The following is a 26,682-nucleotide window of genomic DNA, read 5'->3' as shown; positions in this document are numbered from 1 at the left end:
CAAAAACACAGAAACTAGAAGATTAGTCCAGCTAGGAAATTGGCATTCAATCTACATGTTACTGACAGCAGTACTGAAATGGAAACATGAGTCAAAGTGTAGCCAAAAGAGAAGTAATTGGGTGAAAAGGAAGGGATCAAATGAGTTTAGAAGATATCAGAAGTAACAAGTAAGGAAGCCAGGGTGAATCTAAATGTGAGATCTAGGAAACAGCTGATTTTATTATTTTTGTGATGACCAAGACCAAGGTGTGATTGTGTTGGTAAATTGGCTGTGAAGTTTGGAGGATGAAACACTATGAAATGAGTGTTTTAGATGGATAATAAATGTGGATTTGGAAACAGCCGGGCATGATGGCAGGAGAAACACAAAACATATTAAAATCAATAATAGAATGAAAGTAGATGGTAGAAGATAATGGAAGTTTCTCACAGTAGGAAAGAGATAATGTTCATATGAGATCAGTGTCAAATGAGAAGTAGAGAGCATGGTGGTCCTGGTCTGAACTATCAGTCCTTTCTCTTCAATTCTATTCAGTCTAGCCATTTGTTAAACCATTCAGAGTTCTCTTCTGTTTCCTTGTGACATGTAAGTGATACTGGCTTGTCAAAGGCCATCGCCATCTGCTAGGTCCTGCCATACTGGAAGGATCTGAGTAGAGATCTAGGGAAAACTGTATACATGTCATTGGAGGACTAGTTTGGCTAACTTCAAGCAAGCTCAGCAGCAGAAAACAAATCTGGGGTGCTTCAGCAACTCAGGAAGACAGCCTATCCCCTACAAGGCATTAAGGAATAGTGTAATAGGAATCACTGTAATAGTGAAAAAAGACATTAATGAAAACACAAATCTCTGCAGTATGTAAAAGGCACCGTGTGCCATGCAATTTGCCAATGTTGTTAAAAATTGGTTTTATACTGTGTAAATGGAATTAGTTCCAGCCCATTCCTAGTTAGACTCGTACTTAACCTAGACATAGAAATTACTTCACCCTCACCTTCCTTAGTGAGGAAGGGAAACTAGTTACCCACAGGTGACAATAAGTAACAAATCAAGAATAAGGGACTGCCCTTTGGGCAGTCCAAATCAATGTAGAGACTGCCATTTGTCCATTTGAATTAGAGGTGGACCCATGGGAAGTGATGAAAGACACTATCTCTTTAAGTAAGTTGGTTACTTCCTGTGGAGGTAGTTCCTACTCTGAACTTGGTGCTGAAGGAGCTCCTGAGACCACAGAACGCTTACACTCTGTATTGTCACTTGGGTAAGTTAGGCTGACTTCCTTGGCCTACCTAGGCCTCTTCTAAACTCTGCCTTAAGCAGGCACTAGCCTATCTGGTTGCTGGGCCTTGTGGCTTGCAGCTTCATTTATTTAGCCCCCATGAGATAGATTGTCTTTATAATCTCTTTTTTAAATTAATCAGAAAGGCTAAGTGACTAAGCTATGCATCACATATAAGAAGCTGAATTAGTACTTACATTAGGTCTTCTAATTTTGTCTCTCTAATAAAGGGGAAAGGTGAGGCCAAGAGGGCATAAGAGTATGTATGCTTTATTTTCCACTTATATGGATGATGATTCTTGATGTCATAAGCTTGTTCAAAGAATTGGCCTATTTTTTAATATAATTTTTTTCAATAACATGTAAAAGCAATTTTTAACAGTTATTATCTAACATTTTGTGGTCCAGATCTCTCTCATTCTCCCTTCCTTCTCCATGCTTTGAGAGAGTAAATAGTCTGATATAGGTTATACCAGTGCTGTCATACAATACAGATTTCCATATTCCTCATGCCGTGAAAGAAGACAAATATCACACATGTAAGAAAAAACTCATGAAGGAAATAAAGTGGAAAATGGTATTATTTTTTAATCTGCATTCAAACTCCTACCATTCTAAGACTATGGATAATATTTTTCATTGTGAATGTCCTGGAACCTTGCATTGCTATAAATACTTTAGTCCCTTACATCATACAATATTTCTGCCATTGTATACAATGTTCTGCTCACTTCACTTTGCATTAACAGAACTGGCTTATTCCAAAACTGATTCATTAGTCTCTCTGACTGAGTCAATCATCCTTCCAACTAAGCTGTCAAAGGGATCTTCCTAAACTACAGTTCTGACAATGTTACTGTTACCAAATTCTATTCGGTCTGTCTCTCCTCTGAACTCTAGTATCATTTCACCAATAACCATCTTGAATTAGATGATTTGTAGGTATCTCGAATTCATTATAATATACATAAAATGATGAACTCCAGTGGTTCCATATCACTTCCAGGATTCCGAGTTAAAATCTAACCTCAGACACTTATTAGCTGTGTGATCCTGGACAAGTCATTTAACCCTGTTTGCTTCAGTTTCCTCATCTGTAAAATGAGCTGGAGAAGAAAATGGCAAACTACTCCAGAATCTTAGCCAAGAAAATTCTAAATAGGGTCCCAAAGTTTCTAAAACAACTAAACCACAACAAAAAGTATAAGGAAATTAGCAATAAAATAAAACTGGGGAAGAAGTGATAAGTGTTAAGAGACTGGGATATGGATTTCTGGATCAAAGCTAAGCTCCACTTAGGGATAACATACAGTAGAATACATTCTGGCTCTGTCACCTGTGTGATCCTGGGCAAATGACCTTTCTGAGCCTCTCAGTTACTTCATCTAGAAAGACAAGGGACTGAATTAGATGAATATAATAGTACCTTCCAATCTTAAATCTATGTTCCCATGACCTTGATAAAAATATATTTGCCTAAAGATTTTCAGATACATTTAAGATAGCTTTAAAATGAAAATGGAGAGGGAAAGAGAAAACTATCTATATATAGTAGCTTAATGAGATAGCTCAGAGGCTAGCACAAATGACATGGAAAACAGAATAGCGATGGAGAAGTGAAATAATTCATAGGAAAAGGCATCCAGGAAAAAGAAAATAATAATAGAATATGAGTAAAAAGATCTTACTCTGGCCTTCTAGGTATATTTGAGTCTTGGTAAGGTGATGACTTATAATTGAAATAAAAAGAAGAGTACTTCTAATTTCCTAATTTAAATTGAAAAAATTAGATAAAGAGATAGAGTAGGAATGTACATAAAGAAAATATACATTTTCTTTTATTGCCCAATCTTGATTTCCAAAGAGTGCTGATAAAAATATACTTCCCATCTCTTAATAGAAGGTGGTGGACTAAAAGTATAGAATGATGCATATAGTTAAATCAGATCACCATGTTGGTTGGTTTTGATTAATTTATTTTCTTTGTTATAAAGAAGGGTTCTTTTTTTTTGGGGGGGGGAGCTATTGGGAGGCAATTATGGTATAATATTCTCTTCTATTGAAATATACGAACCAAAAGGTGAAAGTAGTGTAAAACTCCCCACCCTCCCATCCATCTTTGTGTTCTACTTATGAAACTTAGCATCCAACTCCTCCTTTTGGCAGGATAATCAAATATTCTGCCTTTGTATCTGTTCTGGTTTTTCTTTAAGTGATAGGTCATCACTCAAATAATTCACATCATGCTTTTTGCCCTCTGGTTTGTACTGAATTATATTTGAATTTATATTTGAATCGTAAGGCAATTTGGCCTCTGTGCTCATTAATCAGATGAAATAGCTCTCTCCAAAGTTCTGAATCATCTCAATTGCCAAATTCAATGGCCTTTTGTCAATCTTCATTATTCTTGATTTCCTTGTACATTTGACACTGTGGGCATCCTTTCCTTCTATTGCGTTCTCTTCTCCCTAGGTTTTCAAAACACTCCTCTTTCCAAGCTCTCCTCCCCCTCCCACTTTATTTTCGTTTCATCTGTTGGATAACATAGAAGTCTCACCTTCGCCTTTTGGACATACCTCAGGGCTCTATTATCCATTGTCTGTTTATCACTGTGCACATAAATCCTAGACAGAACTCTATTCAGCCCCAGTCTCTACCCCCTGAACTCTAGCTTCATGTCACCAACAGTCACCTTGAATTAGATGATTTATAAGCATCTCAAACTCATTATGTCCCAAACAGTTCATTAGCTTTTTCCTTAAACCATTCTTTCAATTATCTCTATCTTGACCTCATTCTCAACCTCAATGCTTCTGCTGAAATATCTAATTAAAAATTCTACCTTCATGAGATCTCACTTCTTTCCATTTCTTCCCACTCATATAATCGTTGCCCTGCTTCAAGCTCTCGTCAGCTCTATTCCAGAATGTTTCAATATCCTTCTAATAGTCTTCTTTTACAGAAGACAGAAATTTGATTTTCAACTCATTCCACTTTGCATCTGCTGCTCTGTCTAGTTTTAACTACAAGAACAAAGTGCTCCTTGAAAGAGGAGCACTTCACTTCTATTCTCATCACCATGTTGCTAACTCAAGCCTTGATACCACCCTCTCCCCCTCAGCTTCATCTCCCCTTTGCTTGGAGGGCTAGAGGGTAGAGTGGTAAACTCCCTCCAAGGCCTTAAAGAACTCTGAACTTTTAAAAACTTTCCAGACAACTTTCCATCTTCCATTGGCAGCTCTCCTTGGTATTGACTCTACAGAATATCATATGCCATTGTCATGGTGTCCATTCCTACCTTATACCCCACACTTTCCTGCCTCTTCTTGTGTGTTGTCTTCTTGTATTAGATTGTAAAATCCTTAAGAGCAGGGTCTGTCTTCCTTTTTATTTGTATGTCTAGTGCTTTGCACAAAGTAGCCACTTAATGAATGCTTACTGAATTGAATTCTAGTTGGCTTTCCTGCTTCTAATCTCTTTTCTTCCAACCTACCTACCACATTGCTGTTACAGACTGTTTTTCCTAAAGCACAAATCAAACCATATCAGTCAGTTTCCTGTTTGAGAAATTCCAGTGGCTTCCTTTTGTCTCTAGGATAAAATGCAGAATTACACATTTATCTTTTAGAATCTTTCAGAAAAAAATAGGTCCAGCCTACCTTTCTAATCTGACTACACATTATTCTCCTTTATCCATTCATTCTGCCTTTCAGTCAAACTGGCCTATTGCTATTACCCATACACAACGATCTATTAGATATCAATGTCTTTGTACAAGTCATCCCAATGTATGGAATGTATTCTCATCCTCATTTTTGCCCCATGGAATCCATGGCTTCTTTTAGCTCAGGTCAAGCTTCTTACAGGAAGCTTATCCTAATTATTATCCTATCCAACCCCCATTACTGGTATTTTTGCTTTGAGAAATTACTTTGTATCTATTTTGTATTTAATTTTCTGCGTACAAGTGGCTTTCACCCCAATAGAGAATAACTTCTGTGTCGGCAGAGACTTTTTGTCTTTGGGACCCTAGTGTCTAGTATAGTGTGGCACAGAGTAGGTATTTATAGATTTGTTAAGTTAATAAATTAATATGAGGCTTGAGAAATGACTGCCAATTATGTGATAAGTAGATTTTTGAATGCTGATATTTAAGGGCAAATACTGCTAAATATAAAAAAAATGTGGAAGCAGATCAGTGGAAACGAGATAAAGACTAAATAAGGAAGAATCAAAACAACCTAGTAGTTGACAAAACAAAGGACAAATTACTTGGAGAAGGACTCATTTAACAAGAATTATTGTGGGGGAAAAGGATTGTAGGTTGGCAGACATTAGGTTTAGACCATATTCTTACACTCTGAACGACAATAAGTTCAAAATGGATTTGTGGCCTGAATATATAAAAGGTCATACCATTACAATTATTTAGAAAAGAATCAGAATGAGTAGTGTTTACAAATATGGTAGGAAGGGTACTCTTAAAAATGAAGATACATATATTCACAAAAGATTAGATTAGATTAGATGACATTAAAAGGCTCTTGCATTAGCAAAATCATTACAACTAGTAAAAGAAACAATGTATTAGGAAACATCTACAAACCAAATTACCTCTGATAAGGCCCTAATATATAAGATATGTTGTAGGTTGCATAAATCTATCATCAAAAATTATTAATTAATAGAAAGTACTCAAAGGACATGAGCAATCAATTTTCAAAAGTACAGCAAATTATTAACAACCATATAAAATACTGTTACAAATCATTAATAATAAAAACGCAAATCAAAACTTTGAGGTCTTATATGACACCCAGGATTATAAGCAAAGATGACAATAGTCAAGAAAGAGTCAGTTCTGGAGGTATTGGGGAAACATGAACCCACTAATGCCCAGGATATGTCATTGTGAATTGACTCATTTTGGAAAGCATTTAGAATAAGGGTAAGAAGAGACTAAAATGTCCCTACTTTTTAAGGCAGAGATTCCACAGTTAAGTGCATACAGACCCTATGGCCCTGATGGCAAACCTATGACACGCATGTCAGCACTGACATGTGTAGCCATTTTTTATGACATGTGGTCACGTGTGGCAGCATACAGAGAAGTATGTTACTTAAACTATAAATATCGCAAAATTATGATTTTTTTCTCAAAGTGACACACCACCCGAGTTTTGCTTGTTTTTTGGCAAATTTTGATACACCAAGCTCAAAAGGTTGCCCATCACTGCCCTGTGGAAATAAATAACAAAAGGAAAGATTGTATATATACCCAAATATTTATAGCAGTACTTTCTCACTTAGCCCTGTTTGCCTCAGTTTCCTCAACTGTAAAATGAGCTTGAGAAGGAAATGGTAAACCATTCCAGTATCTTTGCCAAGAAAATTCCAAATGGGGTCATAAAAATGACTGAATAACAATTTTTGCTCAAGGAACCAGAATAAAGAAGCAAATGATAGCATGAGGACTGAATTTCTTATCAGGATCTGATGCAAGTTAACAGTTTTGCTGTTAACCTGGATGTTCAGAGAACATTAGAGAGCCCCAATATCCTTAAAGAAAAGCTTAAACATGAGATACTGGCTGAAGAAATTGAGACATGAAAGAGAACAAAGACCTACACTTCCAAAAAAAACCAAGACATTCATATTTTGCATATTTTAGACATGTAGGAGGAAAATCAAAAGAGCAGTGTCTTGAAAACCCACAGAGAAGATTTTCCAAAAGAGGGTGGTCAGCAGGGTCAAAAGCTACATGATGACGACTAAAGAAATGCCATCAGTTTGGGGAATTCCAACTTCCTTCATTTTACAATGGAATGTAAGTTTCTTGAGGGGCAAGATTTTTCATCTTTGCCATCCTAGATTTTAGCACAGTGACTGTCACACAGCAGGTTATTTATAAATGTTTGTTAAATTGAATGCTGGTTATGCTTACAGGTAAACCATCCCTACTTTCTCTCTCTGACTATAGCTTCTTTAAGTCTGTGGCTAAAAAACAGTAACTAATCAAATTGTATCTCCAGACTTCAAATGCTCTGCCATTTTGAAGTACTGGTTGTGAACAGCAGCAGGTTTACAATTAAACTATATATTGAACTTCTCTCACAAAAGGCCAGATTCAAGACACTGAATAGCTTGACTTATACACCATGTTTATCTAACCACTCTTTCTGGGTCTCCTTTGCTGGGTAGACTCAAGAGTTTCTGTCCTGGGACCTCTTCTTTTTTTTTTTACACATTCTCTCTTGACCCCATTGGCTCAGATGGGTTTAATGATCATGTAAATGACTAACAGATCTACAGTACATATACCCCAGTACTGATTTTTTAGATTCGTCAAATATGTTGGAAATTTCCAAGTGGAGGGTCCACAGGCACTTCAAACTTAACACGTTCAAAACAAGACCTGTTTTTTTTTTCTTCTCCAAACTTACCCCCACACACACACCGTTCTGAATTTTCCTATTTTAGGTAAGGACATCATTTTTCCAGGCACCCAGATTCCCAACCTCAAAGTCTTCTTTGATTCTTTACCTTCCCTCATACCACAAAGCCAACAATCACCAAAGTCTTATAGATTCTACCTCCTGCTAAGGTGGGAAAGTGGCAAAGCAGAGACAGTGAGTAGCTGTGAGAAACCTTATTTTAACTCATGTTAATTTATTGCCTTTTTTGTTCAACAGCTCTCAGGAAGAAAGTAAATTCCCATTCTTCCTCTTAATGACTAGGCTACAGGTATTTGAAATGTTTAAGTCTAAGTTTTGCTTTGTAAACTAATGCCTTGACTGCATTGTTGGATGGGTGGGACAGGGATCTGGAACCTTGAAGGAAAAGAGAACTAAATGTCATTAAACTAAATTTGCAATTGTTTTAGAATTGTTTAGAATGCATGCACCAAAGGCATAAGCATGGTAGTGGCTGGCTAGGACAGCTAGGTGGTACAGAGGATAGAACACAAGGTTTTGAGTCAGTAAGACCTAAATTCAAATTGGGCTCATGGGCAAGTCACTTAACCCTGTGGGCCTCAGTTTCCTCATATATAAAATGCAGAGTCATCCATGACTGAAATTGAACAAAAGTGGCTGCCTGGGGTGAGTCAGGTAGGCATGATCTCCTTTACTACGGAACCAGCTCTGTAAGTAAACTATACCCTGAGAAGTGAGGAGGGGAGTGGAAAGGAAGGAGAAGCTAAGGAGCAAATAAGGGCCCAAGAAAAGGTTAGATGGGGACTAGTAGAGACAGTGACTAGTGATTGGTAGGCCTTGACTGCCACTTACGAGCTCATCCAGTATTATACTTGTATATACTTAGAATATACTTACATATGTACACGTTAGATCCCTGAATAGAAGACAAACTCCTGGAAGAAAGGAGTTTTTTTTTGACTTTGTATCCTAGCAGGAAGCATAACAACTGGCATATATTAGGCACTTAAAAAATACATGTTGGTTAATTGTTTGATTGAACTAGGATCTTATTTGTATTTCTATTATAAGGAAAAATCACTTGTTCTAAGGAATTGTCTTCTAAAATAGTGACATAATAATCCCAATAATAATAAAAACAAGAGAATAGTATTTGTTAATAAAAGTCAGATCTTAATATTTACTTCAATATTTTAATGAAAGTAAATGCCAACTTGAGGGACTTAAATTTAATCAAACTTTATAAGTTAGACATATAAGCTTGATTTAGAATATTAAAAAACCCTTCCATGCAATGGGATTTTAAACAAGAGAATGGGGGGCTGGGCGGGGTAGGGGAGAGGAAGGCAGTAAAAATTTTTCTAAAAAGCCATAAGACAGAAAAAACAAATCTTGAAGAATAAAGACACAGTGCAATGTAATAATAATAGCTAGCATCTATATAGAATGTTATGGTTTACAAAGTATTTTACACGTATAATCTCATTTTATCCTCTCAACAATACTGAGCCATAGGTGGTTTATTATCCCAATTTCATGGTTGAGGAAACTGAAGCATCCAGAGGTTAAAAGATTTGCCTTGGGCCATTCAACTAATAAGTATCTCAGTTGGGATTTGAAGTTAGGTCTACTAGACTCCAGGCCCAACTACACTACATACATTTAAAAAGTAGTAGATCTGGAGCTGCATTCCAGTTCTGATCCTGCCACTAATTAACTCTGTGGCCTCAGGCAAAACCACTTCCCGATTTTGGGGTTCTTTTCTTTATCTGTAAAATAAGGGCATTGTGCTAAATGAAAACTAGGATTCCTTTCCTCTATATAAAATACTATGAGTACTATTCTTACATCTGATTGCTTAGTAAAATTGAAAAAGGGAAGGTTTTTTATATTAGTCTCACAAATTCTTCAGACTAATCTATCACCTTCGACAAGTTTGCAGCATAGAAATAATTAATTATTTTTTTGTTTTTAAAATATTTTTCCATGTTTACATATTTCATTTTCTTTCCCTCCCCACTCCTGGATCCAATAAGCACTTCCACTGGGTTATACAAATGTTATCACTTATACCTGTTTTCATATTATTCATTTTTACAATAAAGTAACCTTTTAAAACCAAAACCCCAAATCATATATCCATATAAACAGATGATAAATCATTTGTTTTTCTTCTTTGTTAATAGAAATTATTTTTAAAGAAAAGAACTTCTAAGGAATTCTACTGATAATCCATATACAGAGGATAATCTCGTAACATAATATTGTACCCTTATCAAATAGCATTGTTGAAACATTGTGGTCTAATGAATGGTACATGACCTCCATAGTACAGTAACCAACAGTAACAGCTAAAAAGGCTAAGCAGAGTTCTAGGAATGGTGCCTTGTGATATTAGACAATATAATTTAAAATATTGAAATGATAATGAATTCTATAGCTTCCTTTTGGTGGATGTTGCATAGAAAGTCATACGAGAATTGTTGAGAAAAATTAGAAACTTGTACTATTATGGTTAAAACTAGTAATACTGATTTTTTTTCTTCCAGGGAAAGCCTTACCCTCTTTATACTGAAACTTTAATAATATCTTCTCTTAAGGTAAAACTAACATTATATTTAGAACTTAGGTTAATAGAGTGAATTAATTACTCAAGGAAATCACTTGAGTATATTTTACATAGCTTAAAATTCTAAAAAGCAGGGGGCAGCTGGGTAGCTCAGTGGATTGAGAGTCAGGCCTAGAGACGGGAGGTCCTAGGTTCAAATCTGAACTCAGACACTTCCCAGCTGTGTGACCCTGGGCAAGTCACTTGACCCCCACTGCCCACCCTTACCACTCTTCCACCAAGGGCCCAATACACAGAAGTTAAAATTCTGAAAAGCATAGAGTAAAAGAACTATTATTTTAGACATCTGTCTGCTCATTTCCTGTTTTATAAACAAATTTTCAAAATTATGTGTTCCTAGAGGCCTTTTGATATAGCTTAAAGAATAAAATAACATTTTAGCCACCACATTAGAGATTTAACAACCACAAAGGATACTTAAAATCCCATCAAACATCTGGCAGTATGATGTACCACTAGACTACCTAATTACTTTTCTAAGAAAAGAATTATGATGCACATACATATTCACAATACATGTAACTAGTCAGGAGATAAAATGTTCTTTTCTTAGCCAAGAACTTAAATTAAATTTCATTTCAGTCATTCTGAGGCTTAATATGTATAGTCCTTGAAGCCATGTAAAAATGAAAAAAAAACAGACATATGCTTACACACCCTGTAAGAGGAAAGATGACTAATGGAAAGGTTTAATATGACACAGTTTATAGGGGGAATTCCAACCATTTTAGCTACATGAAAGATAGGCAATAAACTACAGATTTATTCTGCAAAGTCCTTATGCAAATACTGACAAGTTTAAAGAAAATTAACTCTTTCAAAAGTATAAGTCACAAATCAGATTTTCATCCATAATAACTTACATCTGAATAAAGTCTTACTTTTTCAAAGAATTAGTCCTTATATGCTTACGCTATTTCACTCTCCCTTCAATATAATAATAGGGTTGGGTAGAATTATTCCCAATTTATAGAAGCATAAACTGTGGCACTAAGAGGCCAAATCTTTTATCCAAGGCTACACTGCTAATCATCAACAAAACAAGGACTTGAACCCTAAAACATGTGACTGTGTCAGACAAGAATGAAATACAAACTGAGAACACAACAGAAGAACAACCCACTCTTTTAAAACTGTCTTGAGAAATATTTCTTAACCAGGTATTTGTGTTCTTCAACTTGCCTTCAAACATCACTAAGTGAGCTAAATACCCTGTTACCACCACTTGAAGGGCTCCAGGTCATGTTCACTTAAGACTGGTTTTCACAAGGGTAAAAAGGGAATAAAAGCATCAGTGGTTAGGATAGCAATGATGCATTAGTAACAGGGTTCTTCTCAGTTGGTGCTTTCTTTTAGTTTTTTCAAAGGACCAGTGGATCTCCCAGTTGTTCCAGGTCTGGATGTTTAACTTACTTTCCTTTATAATGCCAAGTTATTATAATTGCCAACTATTTATCTAGACTTTGGACCTCCAATTTTTTGCCCTTTGGTTTTCTGGATTTGTTTGCCTACTGGACTACTGACCTACCAACCTTCACGTGGGTTTCACTTTTGTAGACATAGTTTTCCCTTCTATCTATCTGATATGCTCTTTCTAGACCCAGGTGACCCATGAGATAGTCAAAATAGGCCACTCACAATCTATTCTTTTTCAGTGCATGTGACTAATGTATATGTGTTATTTGGTTGATCATACTTATGTGGCAAATCATGTATTCTCACTATAAGCCTTAAAGGCATTTTAAATTTCTAAGGGTTTAATTTTTAATTTTTTTTAAACCCTTACCTTCCGTCTTGGAGTCAATACTGTGTATTGGCTCCAAGGCAGAAGAGTGGTAAGGGGTAGGCAATGGGGGTCAAGTGACTTGCCCAGGGTCACACAGTTGGGAAGTGTCTGAGGTCAGATTTGAACCTAGGACCTCCCATCTCTAGGCCTGGCTCTCAATCCACTGAGCTACCTAGCTGCCCCTAATTCCTAAGGGTTTACGGTACACTATCCATAAGGTTGAAATTAACAGAATTTCTTTTTAATTATAAGATCCTTAAACAATTTACGTAAAAACTTACCAGGATAAAGAAGCAACTTTGAACTAGGCAGACCATCAGGACTAGGATTTGGGTATAATTTGTTAGCTTAAAGCAGGGTTACTCAAATTAATAACAGGGAGACTGACTATTAGGGCAATGATTGGAACCACCAAGGTTTATATATAGTCTGCTTAACATTATAGGAAGTCCAACTTACAAATGTATTCCAATATTGTGTCAATTGTTTGACACACACAGTGCTTCCTCCTATTTAATGTTACTATAAATTGTGGTTAGATTTTCAGATTAGATCACGAAAAAATTAACATAGCAGTTGTTAAAGTATTAATAAAATTATTGAATTATGTATAATTGAGAAAGGACTAGACTGAGAATCAGAACACTTAAGAAGATCTAGCTCCCATTCAGCCAATAAATAGCTACATAATGCTTGGGCAAATCATTTTTGTTTGTTTGTTTTTAATTTTTTTATAAATCCTTACCTTCCATCTTGGAGACAATACTGTGTATTGGCTCTAAGGCAGAAGAGTGGTAAGGGCTGGACAATGGGGGTCAAGTGACTTGCCCAGGGTCACACAGGTGGGAAGTGTCTGAAGCCAGATTTGAACCTAGGACCTCCCATCTCTGAGCCACCCAGCTTGGGCAAATCATTTTTACTTTAGGCAAACCTCCTTTTTAATATCTGAAAAAAAAAAAGAGTTGGATTCAATGTTTGGATGTAATGACTTCCAAAGGTATCTTCTAAAAATGAAATACTGTAAATGTATTTCTTAAACACTATTGTATTAGCAGTAGTTAAAAAAAGAGAACAATAAAACTAAATAATGGGGGAATTTAGTTTATCTTCAAAGTTCCTGCTAAAATTAAAAAACAGGTATGGAAAAAGATGATGAAACAGATGGAGATTTGCACTTTCAAATCACTTTGAAAGTTGTCACTGGCTCTTTCTGCTTAATTTCACTTTAAAACTTGAAGCTTTCTTTTGTCTTGGTATAGGTGTGTCACCATCATTAGTCACAATTGGTGTCAATTTTTCAGCTTATACATGAAATTAAGAGATAGATTTTTCTAATGTTAATGGCAAAAGCTGGAAGAGATAGGAAAGAAGTAAGAAGATAAGAGACAATATGTATATGTATGAGAAGGATGACCAATAGTAGAATTTATGGCGTGAGAGGCAGGACAGTAGGGAAACACAGCATTTACATTATCCCAAGAGTAGAGGAAAGGGAGATGTTAGAGGAGAGGCTTTGGGACAATTTTCATGCTCTGAGTCAAGGATCAACAACTGGATTGCTTTCCAGGGAGTCAGAGACAGGGAAAAAAGAAGTGAAAGAAGAGTATAAATGGTAATACACAAATTTGGGGTATAAAGAAATCCACTGTCCTTAACTCAGGGAAGACCTAGGCTGATTATTTTCATGCAACAGTAAAACAATCATGATTTGCTAGTTAACAGCAATGGAAAATGGAAATAACAGGACAATAATATTTATTTTAGGGGACAAAAATTTGTAAGTATCTCCCTTAGGATTGTTCATCTCCCCACTAGACAACCAATTCCTATCTGTAAATGGCAACGCTTTTAGATAACAACACAATAATTTTAGTAACAATTGAAGTTTTCTAAATCTTTATTAAATTCTAAATTTTCAGACACCCCCCCCCAAAAAGAGGGAGAAGGAAGGATGTTTTCACAAAGAGAAGAAAGTATTTGCCTCCGAAAATCTCTAACCAATTCTTCCTTTTTATTTAGGGCAATGTTTATTACAAAAAGTCAAGTTTCCATGACTTCCTATTTGAAAAAAGAGCTCTCTGAGGAAATGCAAGAGCCTATTAGTTTTTCCTCAGAGTCAGCAAGCCCAAACCAGAGAAGAATAGCAGTAGGTGACTTGACCTATGAAACAAGAGAGTGAAACCAACAACAGAAAAATGAAGCTTTTCCAGATGAATATTTCTACCCCTCTGTATTGCATTGTTTATCACTGTTCATTTCAGTTTGCAATTCTAGACATTTAACTGTGATCCATGCAACTCTAAATAAAACTAAAAAGACAAAAACCCCAAGTTTTATTGTATAGTGGAATGAGTACTAGACACAGGGTCTTGTGATCTGAGTTTGAATCCAGTCAGAGCTAGTTACTATATTAGTTTTCATTTAATCTGGGCAAGTCATCTCGGCTCCAGTTCCCTGTCTATAAAATTGGGGTACAGGGTGGGGAGATAGTGTATAATAAATAGCAAATTAGCCTCTGAGGCAAAAACATCACAGGTTGAAGTCCAACCTCTCACACATACTGGCTGTATATATGTAGGTTAAACACTTAAACTCTTAGTGTCCCAACTCAAAGAGACATTGTGTTAAGCATGAAGAGCAAAAACAGTTTCTGCCCTCAAGAAACTCACATTCTAATGAGGGAAAAAACATGGAAATGACAAGGTATATTGTTCAGTTATGTCTGCCTCTTGTGACATCACATGGTCCTTTAAAAAAATAATAAAGTCTTTTGTGGGTATTTCCCTCCCTCTCCCAATCCTGCCCTTGAGAAGGCAATAACATATCACATGCTACAGAGAAATCTTTTAGGAAAGGAAGAGTTAACAGATGCAGCAAACTTCATTGTTGTCTTATTTAAAGAAATTACCATAGCTACCCCAACTTTCAGCAAAAACCACTCTCATCAGTCAGCAGCCATCAACATGGAGGTAAAACCCTATGCCAGCAAAAAGATTATGATTCATTGGCAGTTCAAATGATAGCATTTTTTAGCAATAAAGTATTTTTAATTTGGGTAGGAACATTTTTTAAGGCATAAAACTGTAAATATAGCTTTTATAAGTGCTAGGAAACCAAAAATTCATGTGGCTTGCTTGGAATATTTGCTTTATTGTGGTGTTCTGGAACCAGATCCACAATATTTTCAGGATATGCTGATATTAAAGCTGCCTAAAATAATTAAATGAACTTCTGATGAACCTATATATGAATCCTAAGTAAGAAACTAAAGGCTGTAAACATTTAAAAATTTATTTTTTCTAACGGAATGTCTGCTGACTTAAAAGGACAAATAGTCAAATGTTTTTATTTATTCACCATGTTATTGTTCAGTTGTTTCAATTGTAGCCGACTCTTCAGGATCCCATTTGGGATTTTCTTGGCTAAGATACTGGTGTGGTTTGCCACTTCCTTCTCCAGTTAATTTACAGGTGAAGAAACTGAAGCAAAAGGATTTAAAGTGACCTCCTCCTCAGAGTCACATAGCTGGCAAGTGTCTGAGGCCAGATTTGAACTCAGGAAGAAGTATCTTCCTAACATCAGGATCAGCCTATCCAGTCTGCCACCTAGTTGCCCCATTTATAGATTATAGCTTACCTTTATTTCCTTCTAGATCATAAATCTAGAGATGTAAGGGACAATAGAGGCTAATGAAGCCAACCTTAGCATTTTACAGATGGAAAAACAGACTGAGAAATTATACGATTTGTATATAGCTAGTAAAGCAGGATTTGAATTCCAAGTTTCACTGACTAAGTCCAACATCTTACATGATACTACCTCTTTGTGTCTCTGCTATCAAGTGTGAGGGAGAATAGTTAGATGCTTAGATATTATGTAGGGAAGTCCCACAGGAAGCAAATATTTCAAAATGAAAGAGGAGGAAGAGAAATCTAGACATATGATTTTACCCAGGTAGAGAATGAGTGTGGATATTTTCCTGAACAATGCAAATGGGCATCTTGTCTGTCCTTAAGAGAGTTTAATCATGGGACTGAATGGCTGGCTGCATCTTGCTTATCATGACAGGTAGTATATATCAGGGGCTGGCCTCAACCCCAGGTCTTCAGGACTTTTAAGTTTGGCCTTCAACCATACTGTGCTATCTCTCAGGTAACAATGAAACTTTACAAAATTACACAGGATTTTCTCCACAAATAAAAGACCCAAACTTACTATTGTTTCATAGTGAATAGAACTGTCATTTGGTCAATGTATTTTCCAATTAAATGAAAATCATACTATATTCATATTACTTATCTGCTACTATCTAAGGATCACATTATTTAGAATGGTTCTAGTGTGTAGCTTTTCTGAATCTCTTCATACATGCAGGTGAAATTGGTATTTTTGAGGAGAAAGAAATGTTTGGCCCTGGATTTTACCTTGTACAAAAAAAAGAGCACCTTTTAAACATTTTAAAGCATACTGCCATAGTCATTGTTGCTCTTTCTGCCTTTCTTCTAGAACAAACATTTGATGTTTAAGCTTTGAAAAATGCTAAAATTGTAATCATCAAAATACTTATTTTAAAAAATATTTCTATGACCTCTAAAATTTCAGCCTGAAAGGTGACCACTTTGTAGGAGTCACCAATTCCCTAACTCCAGGGAAAACCACAATGAAAGTCTATCCCTTCCTACATTTGCTTATTAAGCAAAAGCAAGAGATTCATTTTTCTTTTTAAAGCAAGCATCAAATTTAAAACATCTAGCAGAACATAAAGTACATTTTCACTAATTAAATTAGGGAGTTGGTGAAATACTTACTATGAAACACCCCATGAGGAAAGCTGCATTTGCTTGTTTTCTTTGATCAGCACCCGTAAAATGAATTATTTTCTTCCTTAGCAATGTAAGGGACTGCATTAAAAATGAATAGCTGTCAGTATTCCATTTTATTGTTAAAATTCATTAAATATTTGTGGTCTGATATATTTCCCTTTATAATGTGATTTTTTAAAAAATCCCAAATTCTCCATTCATAAGCACCCTGATTCAAAATTTTCAACAACTGAGGCAAGAGGTCAATATCACATTAATGTTTAGAAACACTAAATATACTAAAAGTTTGTTAATGTACAAATACACAAATATGTGTCCATGTTATTTAATGTTAACTTTAATATAAATAATTAACACAATCATGTGCCAACAAAAATTAATTCTGATAAATTTCATTCCAGATAAGGTATAATATCTCCCTATTTGTATATTTGTGTGTGTGTGTGTGTGTGTGTGTGTGTGTGTGTGTGTGTGTGTATACACTTTCCCTTAAGCTGTTTAAGTAATAGATACTTGATTTATAGTATCTGGCTTGTTTTATTTTTAACTATCACACCCTAATTCTCCACTCATTCTGGATATCTCATTCACAATTTATGGAACAGTGTTAGAGCCTTGCAAGCTACATGTCATTAATAGATTAGCCAAAGGAAGTTATATAATCTAGCTTACATAAGGAATGGTAAAATCCTGAATGGCATAAATGAATTTTGAGAACAATTAAAGCAAAGACCAAATTAGTTTTTACAGAAAGTTTTATTTTTGAATATAAATTTTTTACTAGAGCTTCCTGATAACAGGTAAAGCAAAAGGAAATTATTGTTAGACATTTTTGTCACTGTCAAATTAGTTAAAAAAACAAAAATAGACAAATACCAAATCTGTTTCATGAGTGGTACTGGAATAAAAGGGAGCAAAAATGATTAAAGCCAAGAAAAAAATGAAACGCTATAAATCTATGTTATATAACTGAGTACTATGGGAGAAAAAAACCCAAGTGTTCCTTAAGCAAATGAGGACTTCAAAAGGAAAAACAAATTCTTGCCTATACTATAAAGAGAGTAAAATTAAGAAGAATGTGGTAACTGAACATCTAGGCCCAACAAACAGAGGAGGGAGATAGTCTCTAAGGAAGCATCAGTTACTGGCCTTCCAAATCAGTTCAATTCAGCAAGCGTATGTTAAGTATCCACTATCTGTAAGGCACTGATGATACTAAGAAAGGATGATGTGGAAGCCTATTAGTGGCTATTAAGTAATAGATAGATCATTCTGTAAAGGTCAGATGAAAAAGACCCAAGTATAAGTAGTGATGATTTCCTGCAGAGCGGTCCTAAGATCCTAAGGCAGCTATCTGTAGATAATAACAGAGAGGTCTATTATCTTCTTGGGGCATATATCAAGAAAATGACAGGGAACCTAATTCTAAGGCTTGTCAAGGATGACTATTACTTGGGGAGATTCCTATGGGCATAAATGATACTGCCAGAAGGAAGCTAGAAAATACTTTTAAGAATTATGAAATCTTAAGCAATAAATCAAGTGGTATTTTCCTCACTGCTAACAATTGATGGGGAAGCATTTCAAAAGAGATAGATTTAGGAACTGAATAGCTATGTAAGAAGATGTTATCTGACAATAGGATTTGAATCTGAAGTGCACTAAAGAACAGTTCATAAGAATTCTTGCAAATCTAAGCAAAAGACCTTTAAAATGAAAAGGAAGTAGGAGTAAGAAAATCATCAACACACACATACACACCCATCAAGCTAGATACCATAAAGAGTAGCAACAATATAAGAAGAAAAGCACCAAAAATTCACAAGGGATTTTTTTAAAAAGTCAGAATTAAAACCCACAGCCTCAGATGTCTATTCACCAATTCACAAAGCCTGTGTACCAAGTACACTAAACTAAGAGATCCTATGGCAAGGAAGGAAATTTGACATCATAAGTATCATGGAAACTTGGAGGGACAGAGCTCAAGACTAGATCACAACTGTAGAAGGGCATAATTGAGTCAAAATGGACAGAACAGATGAAAGGAGATGGTTGGGTAGCACTGTACATAAAAAAAGATATATAGCTGAGGATAGCCAGATGGCAAAAGAGAGGATGCGTGGTAGAGTAACAGAAGATACATCATTCTCTGAGAATACCACACAGACAACCTGGACAGAAAAAGGAAACAGATGAACAGTTTGGAAAACATATCAAACCTGGCAGGGTGACATTATATAATAAAGATAGGGTACATTGTCAATCATCCAACATCTGTTGAAGCTGTCTCTCTAATAAAAGCAGAATAGCTAATCCTCTCTTGACTCAGCTTGATGGTTTTGTCCTTCAAAAGATGGAGGAAACTACCAGTGTCCCCCTGTACCTTGAATTCTCTCCTTCCTCATCTCTGCCTCCTGATTTCTTTCATGTCTCAGCTCTAATTTATCCTGTGGATACCTTGTTCATACATAGTTTTATGTATTTTGATCTTAAGAGCCCTTCTTTGTATCTTCAGTAGTAGCCACAATGTTTAGCATAAAAATACTTTTTGATCAACAAGAGAAAAATTCCATTCTAGATCTGATTTTCACCTACAGGTAGGAACTGGTTGTTGGGGTGGAAATAATAATGGTGACCTTAGGGGGAAAGTTATCACTCCATCTTAGAATTTGTGACAGAGGTTAAGCAAGATGGGCACAGGCTGATGTGCATACTAGTTTGAAGATCTGATTTTTTAAAGGGTTCAGGTATCAGGGAATAAACTTCCAGAAAGGGAAATAACTTCAAGGAGAATGCAAAGTCCTCCAGAAGAAAATTGTGAAGATACATGTAAGAAAGACACAGAAAGAGGGCTGTCTAAAAAGATTGATGTGAATGTAAAGGGAAATAACTAGATTTTTAAGTAGCACGCCCTAATTCTCCACTCATTCTAGGTACAGGAGAAAGACAAAAATAGACTATGGTTCTGATAAACAAAATGAAACAATGTAAAGAATATAAAAACAAAAAAATTCTTTAAGCTATTATTGGGGAAAAGAGGAAGGTCAAAGAGGGATACTGGCCCTACTTACAGCAGATGTGATGCCAATAATTCATGATGGAGGGAAGGTAGAAGTGTTCGGCTTTTATTCAGTTGTTCATTTCTATGCCAAGGAGAAAGATCACTGAACTGGAAAGAACAGTACAGAAATGACTAAGGAGGAGTGATAGTCAAAATAAAAAAGGGAGAAAGGAAGAAAGCAACTAGCTGCCCTTGATAAGTTCAAAACACAGGCCCAGATGAACTTCAATACAGGGTTATATTGATGGAAAGAACTGGCAGATGTGACCACTGTCAGTAGTTTTTAAAAGAGATGGGAGAATGAAAAGAGGCACCGCAAAATGGTAAACCAAGCACTGTCTAGATTTCTTTTTAATAGAGAGAAATAAAGATATAGGCCAGTGAGCTTGGGAACATATTATTTAAAGGGGTGGCTTTTCTCATGCCCCAGGAAGCTCATTATTAGGAAAATTTCATCAACTTTGGTGAGATCACTACTTTCCTCTACCCCTTGGGTTGAGCCATAAACTCCTAAACCTCCATTTAAGGAGGGAGCTCAGCTAGGAGCATCTTGTTTCTCACCTGGCTGAGGGCTATTATGACTTGTCCATCCCTCTTCCCTGGCTTTTCAACTTCCTTTTATGTGTTGTCTTTGCCCATTAGACTGTAAGCTCCTTGAGAGCAGGGGCTCTCTTTTTTCATATTTATATCCCTAACACTTAGCACAGTGCCTAGCACAAAGTGGGTAATTAATAAATGTTGATTGACTATTATTATTATGGCTGGTGAGCATTTGAGAAAGAAAGAAGTAACAATAAATGGTGATGGAAATTTGTTGCCCAAAATGTCAGGGAGAGTGACTGACCATTGTCTGTTGGTACTAGAACTTCACTGCACCATGGTGCAGCTGGAGAACCTTATGAAACAAAAATGAGAGTTTCTTCTATATACTTATGAATTTATGCATTCAGCAACAGTTATTAAAATTAAGAAACACTAGCTGTTTCATATTTATGTGTAATAATGTATATGGAATACAATTAATAGAAAATAACGGAAATATTTTTTCTTAAAAAAAAAGCAAAGGATGTAGTGAACCTGATGGGCCTATATGGTTTCATACTAGACCAGTGATTCCCAAAGTGGGTGCTACAGCGTTCCAGTGAGGCAGTGATGGCCACAGGTGCATTTGGGGCAGTGAATACCTGTAAGGGGGCGGTGATAGTATGTGACAGGGGGCTGCTAAGTAATATTTTTTCTGGAAAGAGGGTGGTAGGCCAAAAAAGTTTGGGAACTATGGTACTAGACAAATATGTTCACATCTAATGTCTAAAGTCTATTTCTGATAAGTCTTATTAGACTAGTTTTATTTCCTTTTTTATTTTTGACAGGGTTATATTATAGGGTCAGTAGACCAATTGACCAAATGTGGTGATTTACTTGGACTTTAACGGAATATCTGGCAAAGTCTCTTGGACTTTTTGTGTGAACAAGATGGAGAGATACTTGCTAAGTGATAGCACATTTAAGTAAATTTGGAAATGGTTAAACCGGACCCAAAGAAAGGTCATTAGCAGTTTGATGTCAACATTAGAAGAGGTCTCTAGTGGAGTTTCCAGAGGTCCGTATCAACAATTCAGATTTATAAAGCACTTTTAAATTTTGCAAATTTCTTTACATTTGTTATTGCCTTTTATCCTTCAAAATATCTCTGTGAGGTAGGTGCTATTACTATCCTCATTTTGCAGGTGAGAAAACTGAGGCTCAGAAAAATCAAGAGACTTGCCCAGGGTTGAGCCAGAAAATGATTGCAGGTCTTCCTTATTCCGAGTCCAGTGCTCAACCTATTATGGTATCTATTCTCATAGATGAACCTTAGCTGACAAGGTGTTATTCTATTTCCTTTTTTTTTTTCTTAATCAATGGCCTGGGTATGGCACACAAAGCTAGAAGTGACAGATAACATACTATAAAACTGAATCAGGATCTCAAAAGATCTAGCTAGTCTAAAACATTAAGCCAAATCCAGTAGGAATAAACTTAATGAGGACAAAGGTAAAGTTTTATATATTGGTGTGTAAAAATCAAATTCAGTATTATAAAATGAGTAAGGCATGGCTACTACTGAGCAAATTAGTCTGAGAAATATAAGGTTTAAGTGACTATAAATTAAATGAGTTAACTTTATCAGATGGCATATTAATGAGAAGCAGAGTGTCTCAGACTAGGGAAGTGATAATTCTACTGTTGTGATCAGAACACATTTAGCATATAATGTTCAATTCTGGGCATTATTTATAGGAAAGATGGGATGACTAGAATGATGAGAGGGCTCAAGACCTCGCCACATCTCAGCTAAAGGAACTAGGGATTCTTATTCTGGGAAAAAGACTTAGGAGGAATGTGATAATCATCTTTTAAGTATTTGAAGGCCTGTCACACGAAAAAGAGAACTAGGAATAAAAATGAGTGAAAATGATTTGTTTTTAAAGGAAGATTTATGGATAGAACTTAGAGTTAGAAATTGTGGAAATTGTGCTCTTAAACAATTTTGTTAAAATTATTTAAAAGACTTCCTTGGAAGGTGGTAGTTTCCCCTCCCTAGAGAGCTTCAAACAAAAGCTAAAGGATCACTTCTCAGGCATGAAGTAAGAGAGAATTCATGTTCAATTACAAATTAGATGGGCACCAAGATTCCTTCTGAGGTCGATAGCCTCTGATTATAAAGGAAAATAGTCTAATGTCAAATATTCAGGATGTTAAATAGAACTTTTCCTTATTATAATGTTTTAACATAAGGTCAAAGGCAACAGAGGTTGGTTTAAGTTTCCTTTTTTTTTTTTTAACCTGCCTGATTTTTTTTTCTTATTTTGTACTATTAAATCAAGCAAAATATACTACCATACATTTGGTCTTATAGGAGCAAGTTACCAGACTTCCTTTTTACTTCAACTGATATAAAACACACACTGGCAAATCAAAGTACTATGTAATTAAAGTGTCACCAGTTTTATATAGGCTGGGCTGGTCTCTTAAGGAAGGAGAAGCTGTTGGACTTCCTTGTAGCTTGAGGCATTAAAGGTCCAGTCAATGGGAGTTGAACATTGTAACATTGTGAAGTTAAGCGTTACACTGTTTTTTATCCTTGGTCACTAGTGTTTTATTGTCCCCTTCCTCTCCAAGGGAATCAGTGGACTGAATTAAGCTTGGCTCATACTAGTTTGGTCTAGTACTTGACCACCAAGGTTCAAAATTTTCTCAAAGAAACAAAGAAGTCAATCGTTTTGTTTGTTGGCATTTCTTATCAAAGGTGAGCAGTGTTGGATTGTGGAAAGGGCATGGAACATAAGATAAGACCTGCTTCTCCCACTTTCTCTAAGTCAACGTGGTTTGGGGAAAGTAATTTTATCTCCTAGGCTTTATTTAGTTGCATCATTTGCAAAATAAAGAAGGGAAGCTAAACTAAATTACTTCTTATCTTCCTTTTAGCTCTAACATTTGGCAAAAAATAATGAAATGAAAACATGAGATAAGTTATGCTTATGCCTCAACTCCACTGTTATAGATGTGTTATCCTTATTATCTAGTGGCTATTATAAATTAAAATATTGCCACAAATACATCAAAACATCAGAGGCATAAACAAGAACTGCTGGATCAAAATGATAAATATATGTACAAATAATACATTTATTTAGTTACTTTCTAAAAAGAAAAAAATTATAGGTGCCTTTTCTAAATGCATAGGAAACATCCTAGGTCAGTGATGGCAAACCTTTTAGAAATGGAATGCCAGGACACTGTCCTCCCCATCCCCCAGACCAAGTGCCATGCCAGTCACCCTGAAGAGACCGCATGCTGTGTGTCTCCCCCTTACCCCACACAGGGGAGGGAGGAAGTACTCCCACTGGGCTGCTGGGTGGGTGAATTGAGGAATATTCTCAGCAAGTGTAGAAAGGGGGAAGGGAGTGGCCCAATCGCTCTGCTCCCCTCTAGCTCTGCCTCCTGTGAACTACCCACCTTACCCCCTGTGCGCTCCTCCCATTGGACTGCTGGGCAGAGGGGTAGGGGATGTGAAAAAATATGGTCAGGCACGGTGGAGAGAGGAAGGGAAGCAGCTCTGCTTGAGTCTCTCTGTCTTTCTAGTAAAGAAGTCTGGGGATAAGGGGAACGGGGTGGCCAAGTGCCCACAGAGAGTGCTCTCCTTCCATCTTTGGCACCCATACCATAGGTTGGCCATCACTGTGACAGATCATTCTAAAATACCTGAGACTACTCTTTTGAAGAAGAAACATCTTTTTTTTTTTTTTCTGACAAGGCCAATGCTGATTACTTAAATCCATTCTGCTACCAAAAAAATAGTTTTACCTTTAATTTCTTATTTATCTTGCAACAATATCTGTAAACCATTGCCAGATTGAGTGGTCCAAAATCTGCGAAGAAGCTTTAAAAGTGAAAACAAACAAAATTGTATAGGTATGGCTTGGATTTTCTGAATTAATGCCTGTTTTTGTTGTACAGATAAAATTACAAGGAAAACAACACAACTGATCATATGCTATTACTGGACAAACAATTTAAAGATATTGCCTCGTTATAGAAGAGACAAATTGGCAAACACAAAGCTTCCAAACATAAATGACACAATGAATGCAATTAATAAATTTTTTCTATACTCACACTAATAATTGGAAAACACTTTTGGGAAAAAATAATTACATCTGACAAATTTTTTACTCCACTGACAAGAAATGTAAAGTATATCCTTTTATAACAAACTCAATTTAAAGGAAAATAAGCATAAATATCCTTTTATAACAAACTCAATTTAAAAGAAAATAAGCCATAAATTTCCTAGTCTAAACTAGGACTGATGAATTCTAAGCTCCTTTCAGTTCTTAACATTCTATGATTCTGTACAAACTGTTTATGAACTTTGAGAAAAAGAGCATAATTTCCTCACCCACCCCCATCCAAGATCTATTTTACCATGAAGGAAAGATGAAATTTAATAATGGAATCTCCCTATTGAATAATCCAATTCTATAATTCCAAAGAATATGTCTTTAAGATTGTCTTGTACAAAGTGCTCTTCTAGCTTATTGAAAAATGAATAGTTTCCCTATATTTTTAGAAGAGCACAAGATAATACTTACTTCTCATATTCAAATTCGTCATCTATGGAGAAATAGTGTATGTTTGCAGCACTCTTTGGTTTCTGGTAAAGAATGGCAAAACAAAGGCGATCTGAAATGCAAAAAAAGTCAAAACTAATACTACTCTTAAAATGACAACCTTGATTTCTTCAGAGGAAAAAAGTTCTTGTAAGTCATCCAAATCCTTTCAAATTTCTTTATCACAAACTTTAATTTTTCATGCATGTTTCCAAATACTTGGAAACTCAAAAGGTGAATAATAAAAAAAAAAGCAAGCTGTTTCAGTTAATCATAAATATTTTTCTTTAAAAGAGTATTGATGTTGCAATGGAAAAGGTCTGATTTGGGATCAGAAGTCCAAGGTTCAAATCCTGCTTTGCTACTATGTGACACACCAGGCAAGTCATTTATTAACTGCTTTGGGCCTCAGTTTCTTCATTTGCAGAATGAGGGGGTTAGATTAGACAGCCTTTAGGGTTCCTTCCAGCTCTAAAACTGTGATCCTATGACCTTTCACCCACTGAATTTCAGCAGGAATAAATGACTTCCCATAGAGCTGGAGAGCCTGATTTTTGGATTAACTCTAGCAAATTTCCATCACTTGTTTATTATAATACTTAAAACCTTGAGGTTTCAGCCAATTATAGCATTTGTAAACAGCAAGCATACATTGTAAAACTTTTCCCATAATATACTACTTGTTAATATTCAGAACATACTAAAAAAACAACTGCTAATGCAGTCTGAAGTCATACACCAACTGTTTCAACCATAAAATCATTATTTTTTAGGGAAGATTTTTTCCCCCTTTTAAATGAAAAAGTTCAGAGAAAGCAAAGAACAACAACAAAAGGCAAGTCATGTCTTTGTGCTACTTATTTTTTTAAGCAGAAGGTTACATTTCTCAAGCACTGTTTTTTATTAAAAATGTTGAAGTACTAATGAAATACAAACGTCATGAGAGTAGGTTTTTCCTTCAGAACTGCAGTAAATATATCAGGATCTCCTAGGATATTTAAATAGCAACTAAGCAGCAGAGTAATAAGTTGTTACTAGGCTCCACCCCTTTCCCCTTGGAAATCTTTGTCTTTAAGCCTCTCCCAGAAACGATCAATATCCACGATGTCCACAAAAAAGCACCAGTGACATGCTCATTTTAGCTTTAAAATGTCGCAAAAATTAGACTTTTTTTGTTTTGTTTTATTTTCAGTATTTCTAGTGGTAAGAAACAAATAACGCCAGTAGGCACTGATCCTCGAAAATGTAACTTTTAAAGCTTTGACCTATTCTGAACTCATCTGATTTTTATAGCCACACTTACAAATTACTCGAAAAAAAAATTTAAATATCTACAATTACAAACTCTAAATGCAGTAAGTTAATGACTAAAATTACTATGATAATATCTCATATAAAAGGCATTCTCCTAAGCAACTTATATAATTAGTGGATTTTTCTTTTAAAAGGTTTAATTCAGAAAGAGCTCCTAATACCTTGGACTCAAAAGAGTTCCAGAGTGGACGTGCACGCTA

General features: G+C 35.7%; 1 protein-coding gene across 1 annotated transcript in view; it reads right to left on the bottom strand.

Moving 5' to 3' along the window:
* CDC14B (cell division cycle 14B) overlaps nt 1-26,682 on the bottom strand; it is a 106,609-nt gene that overhangs the window by 55,221 nt on the left and 24,706 nt on the right. The window contains exons 2-4 of the mRNA XM_044661357.1: nt 25,151-25,241; nt 24,363-24,438; nt 16,940-17,032 (exon numbers count right to left, since the gene is read on the bottom strand). Of these exons, the coding sequence (XP_044517292.1) occupies nt 16,940-17,032; nt 24,363-24,438; nt 25,151-25,241 (260 nt within the window). The remainder of the gene's footprint in view (nt 1-16,939; nt 17,033-24,362; nt 24,439-25,150; nt 25,242-26,682) is intronic.

The sequence above is a fragment of the Gracilinanus agilis genome, chromosome 1 (genome assembly GCF_016433145.1).
Source record: "Gracilinanus agilis isolate LMUSP501 chromosome 1, AgileGrace, whole genome shotgun sequence".
NCBI classification, from domain to species: domain Eukaryota; kingdom Metazoa; phylum Chordata; class Mammalia; order Didelphimorphia; family Didelphidae; genus Gracilinanus; species Gracilinanus agilis.
Note: the sequence above shows the minus strand (reverse complement) of the source record. Positions and strands in the feature narration are given on the sequence as shown.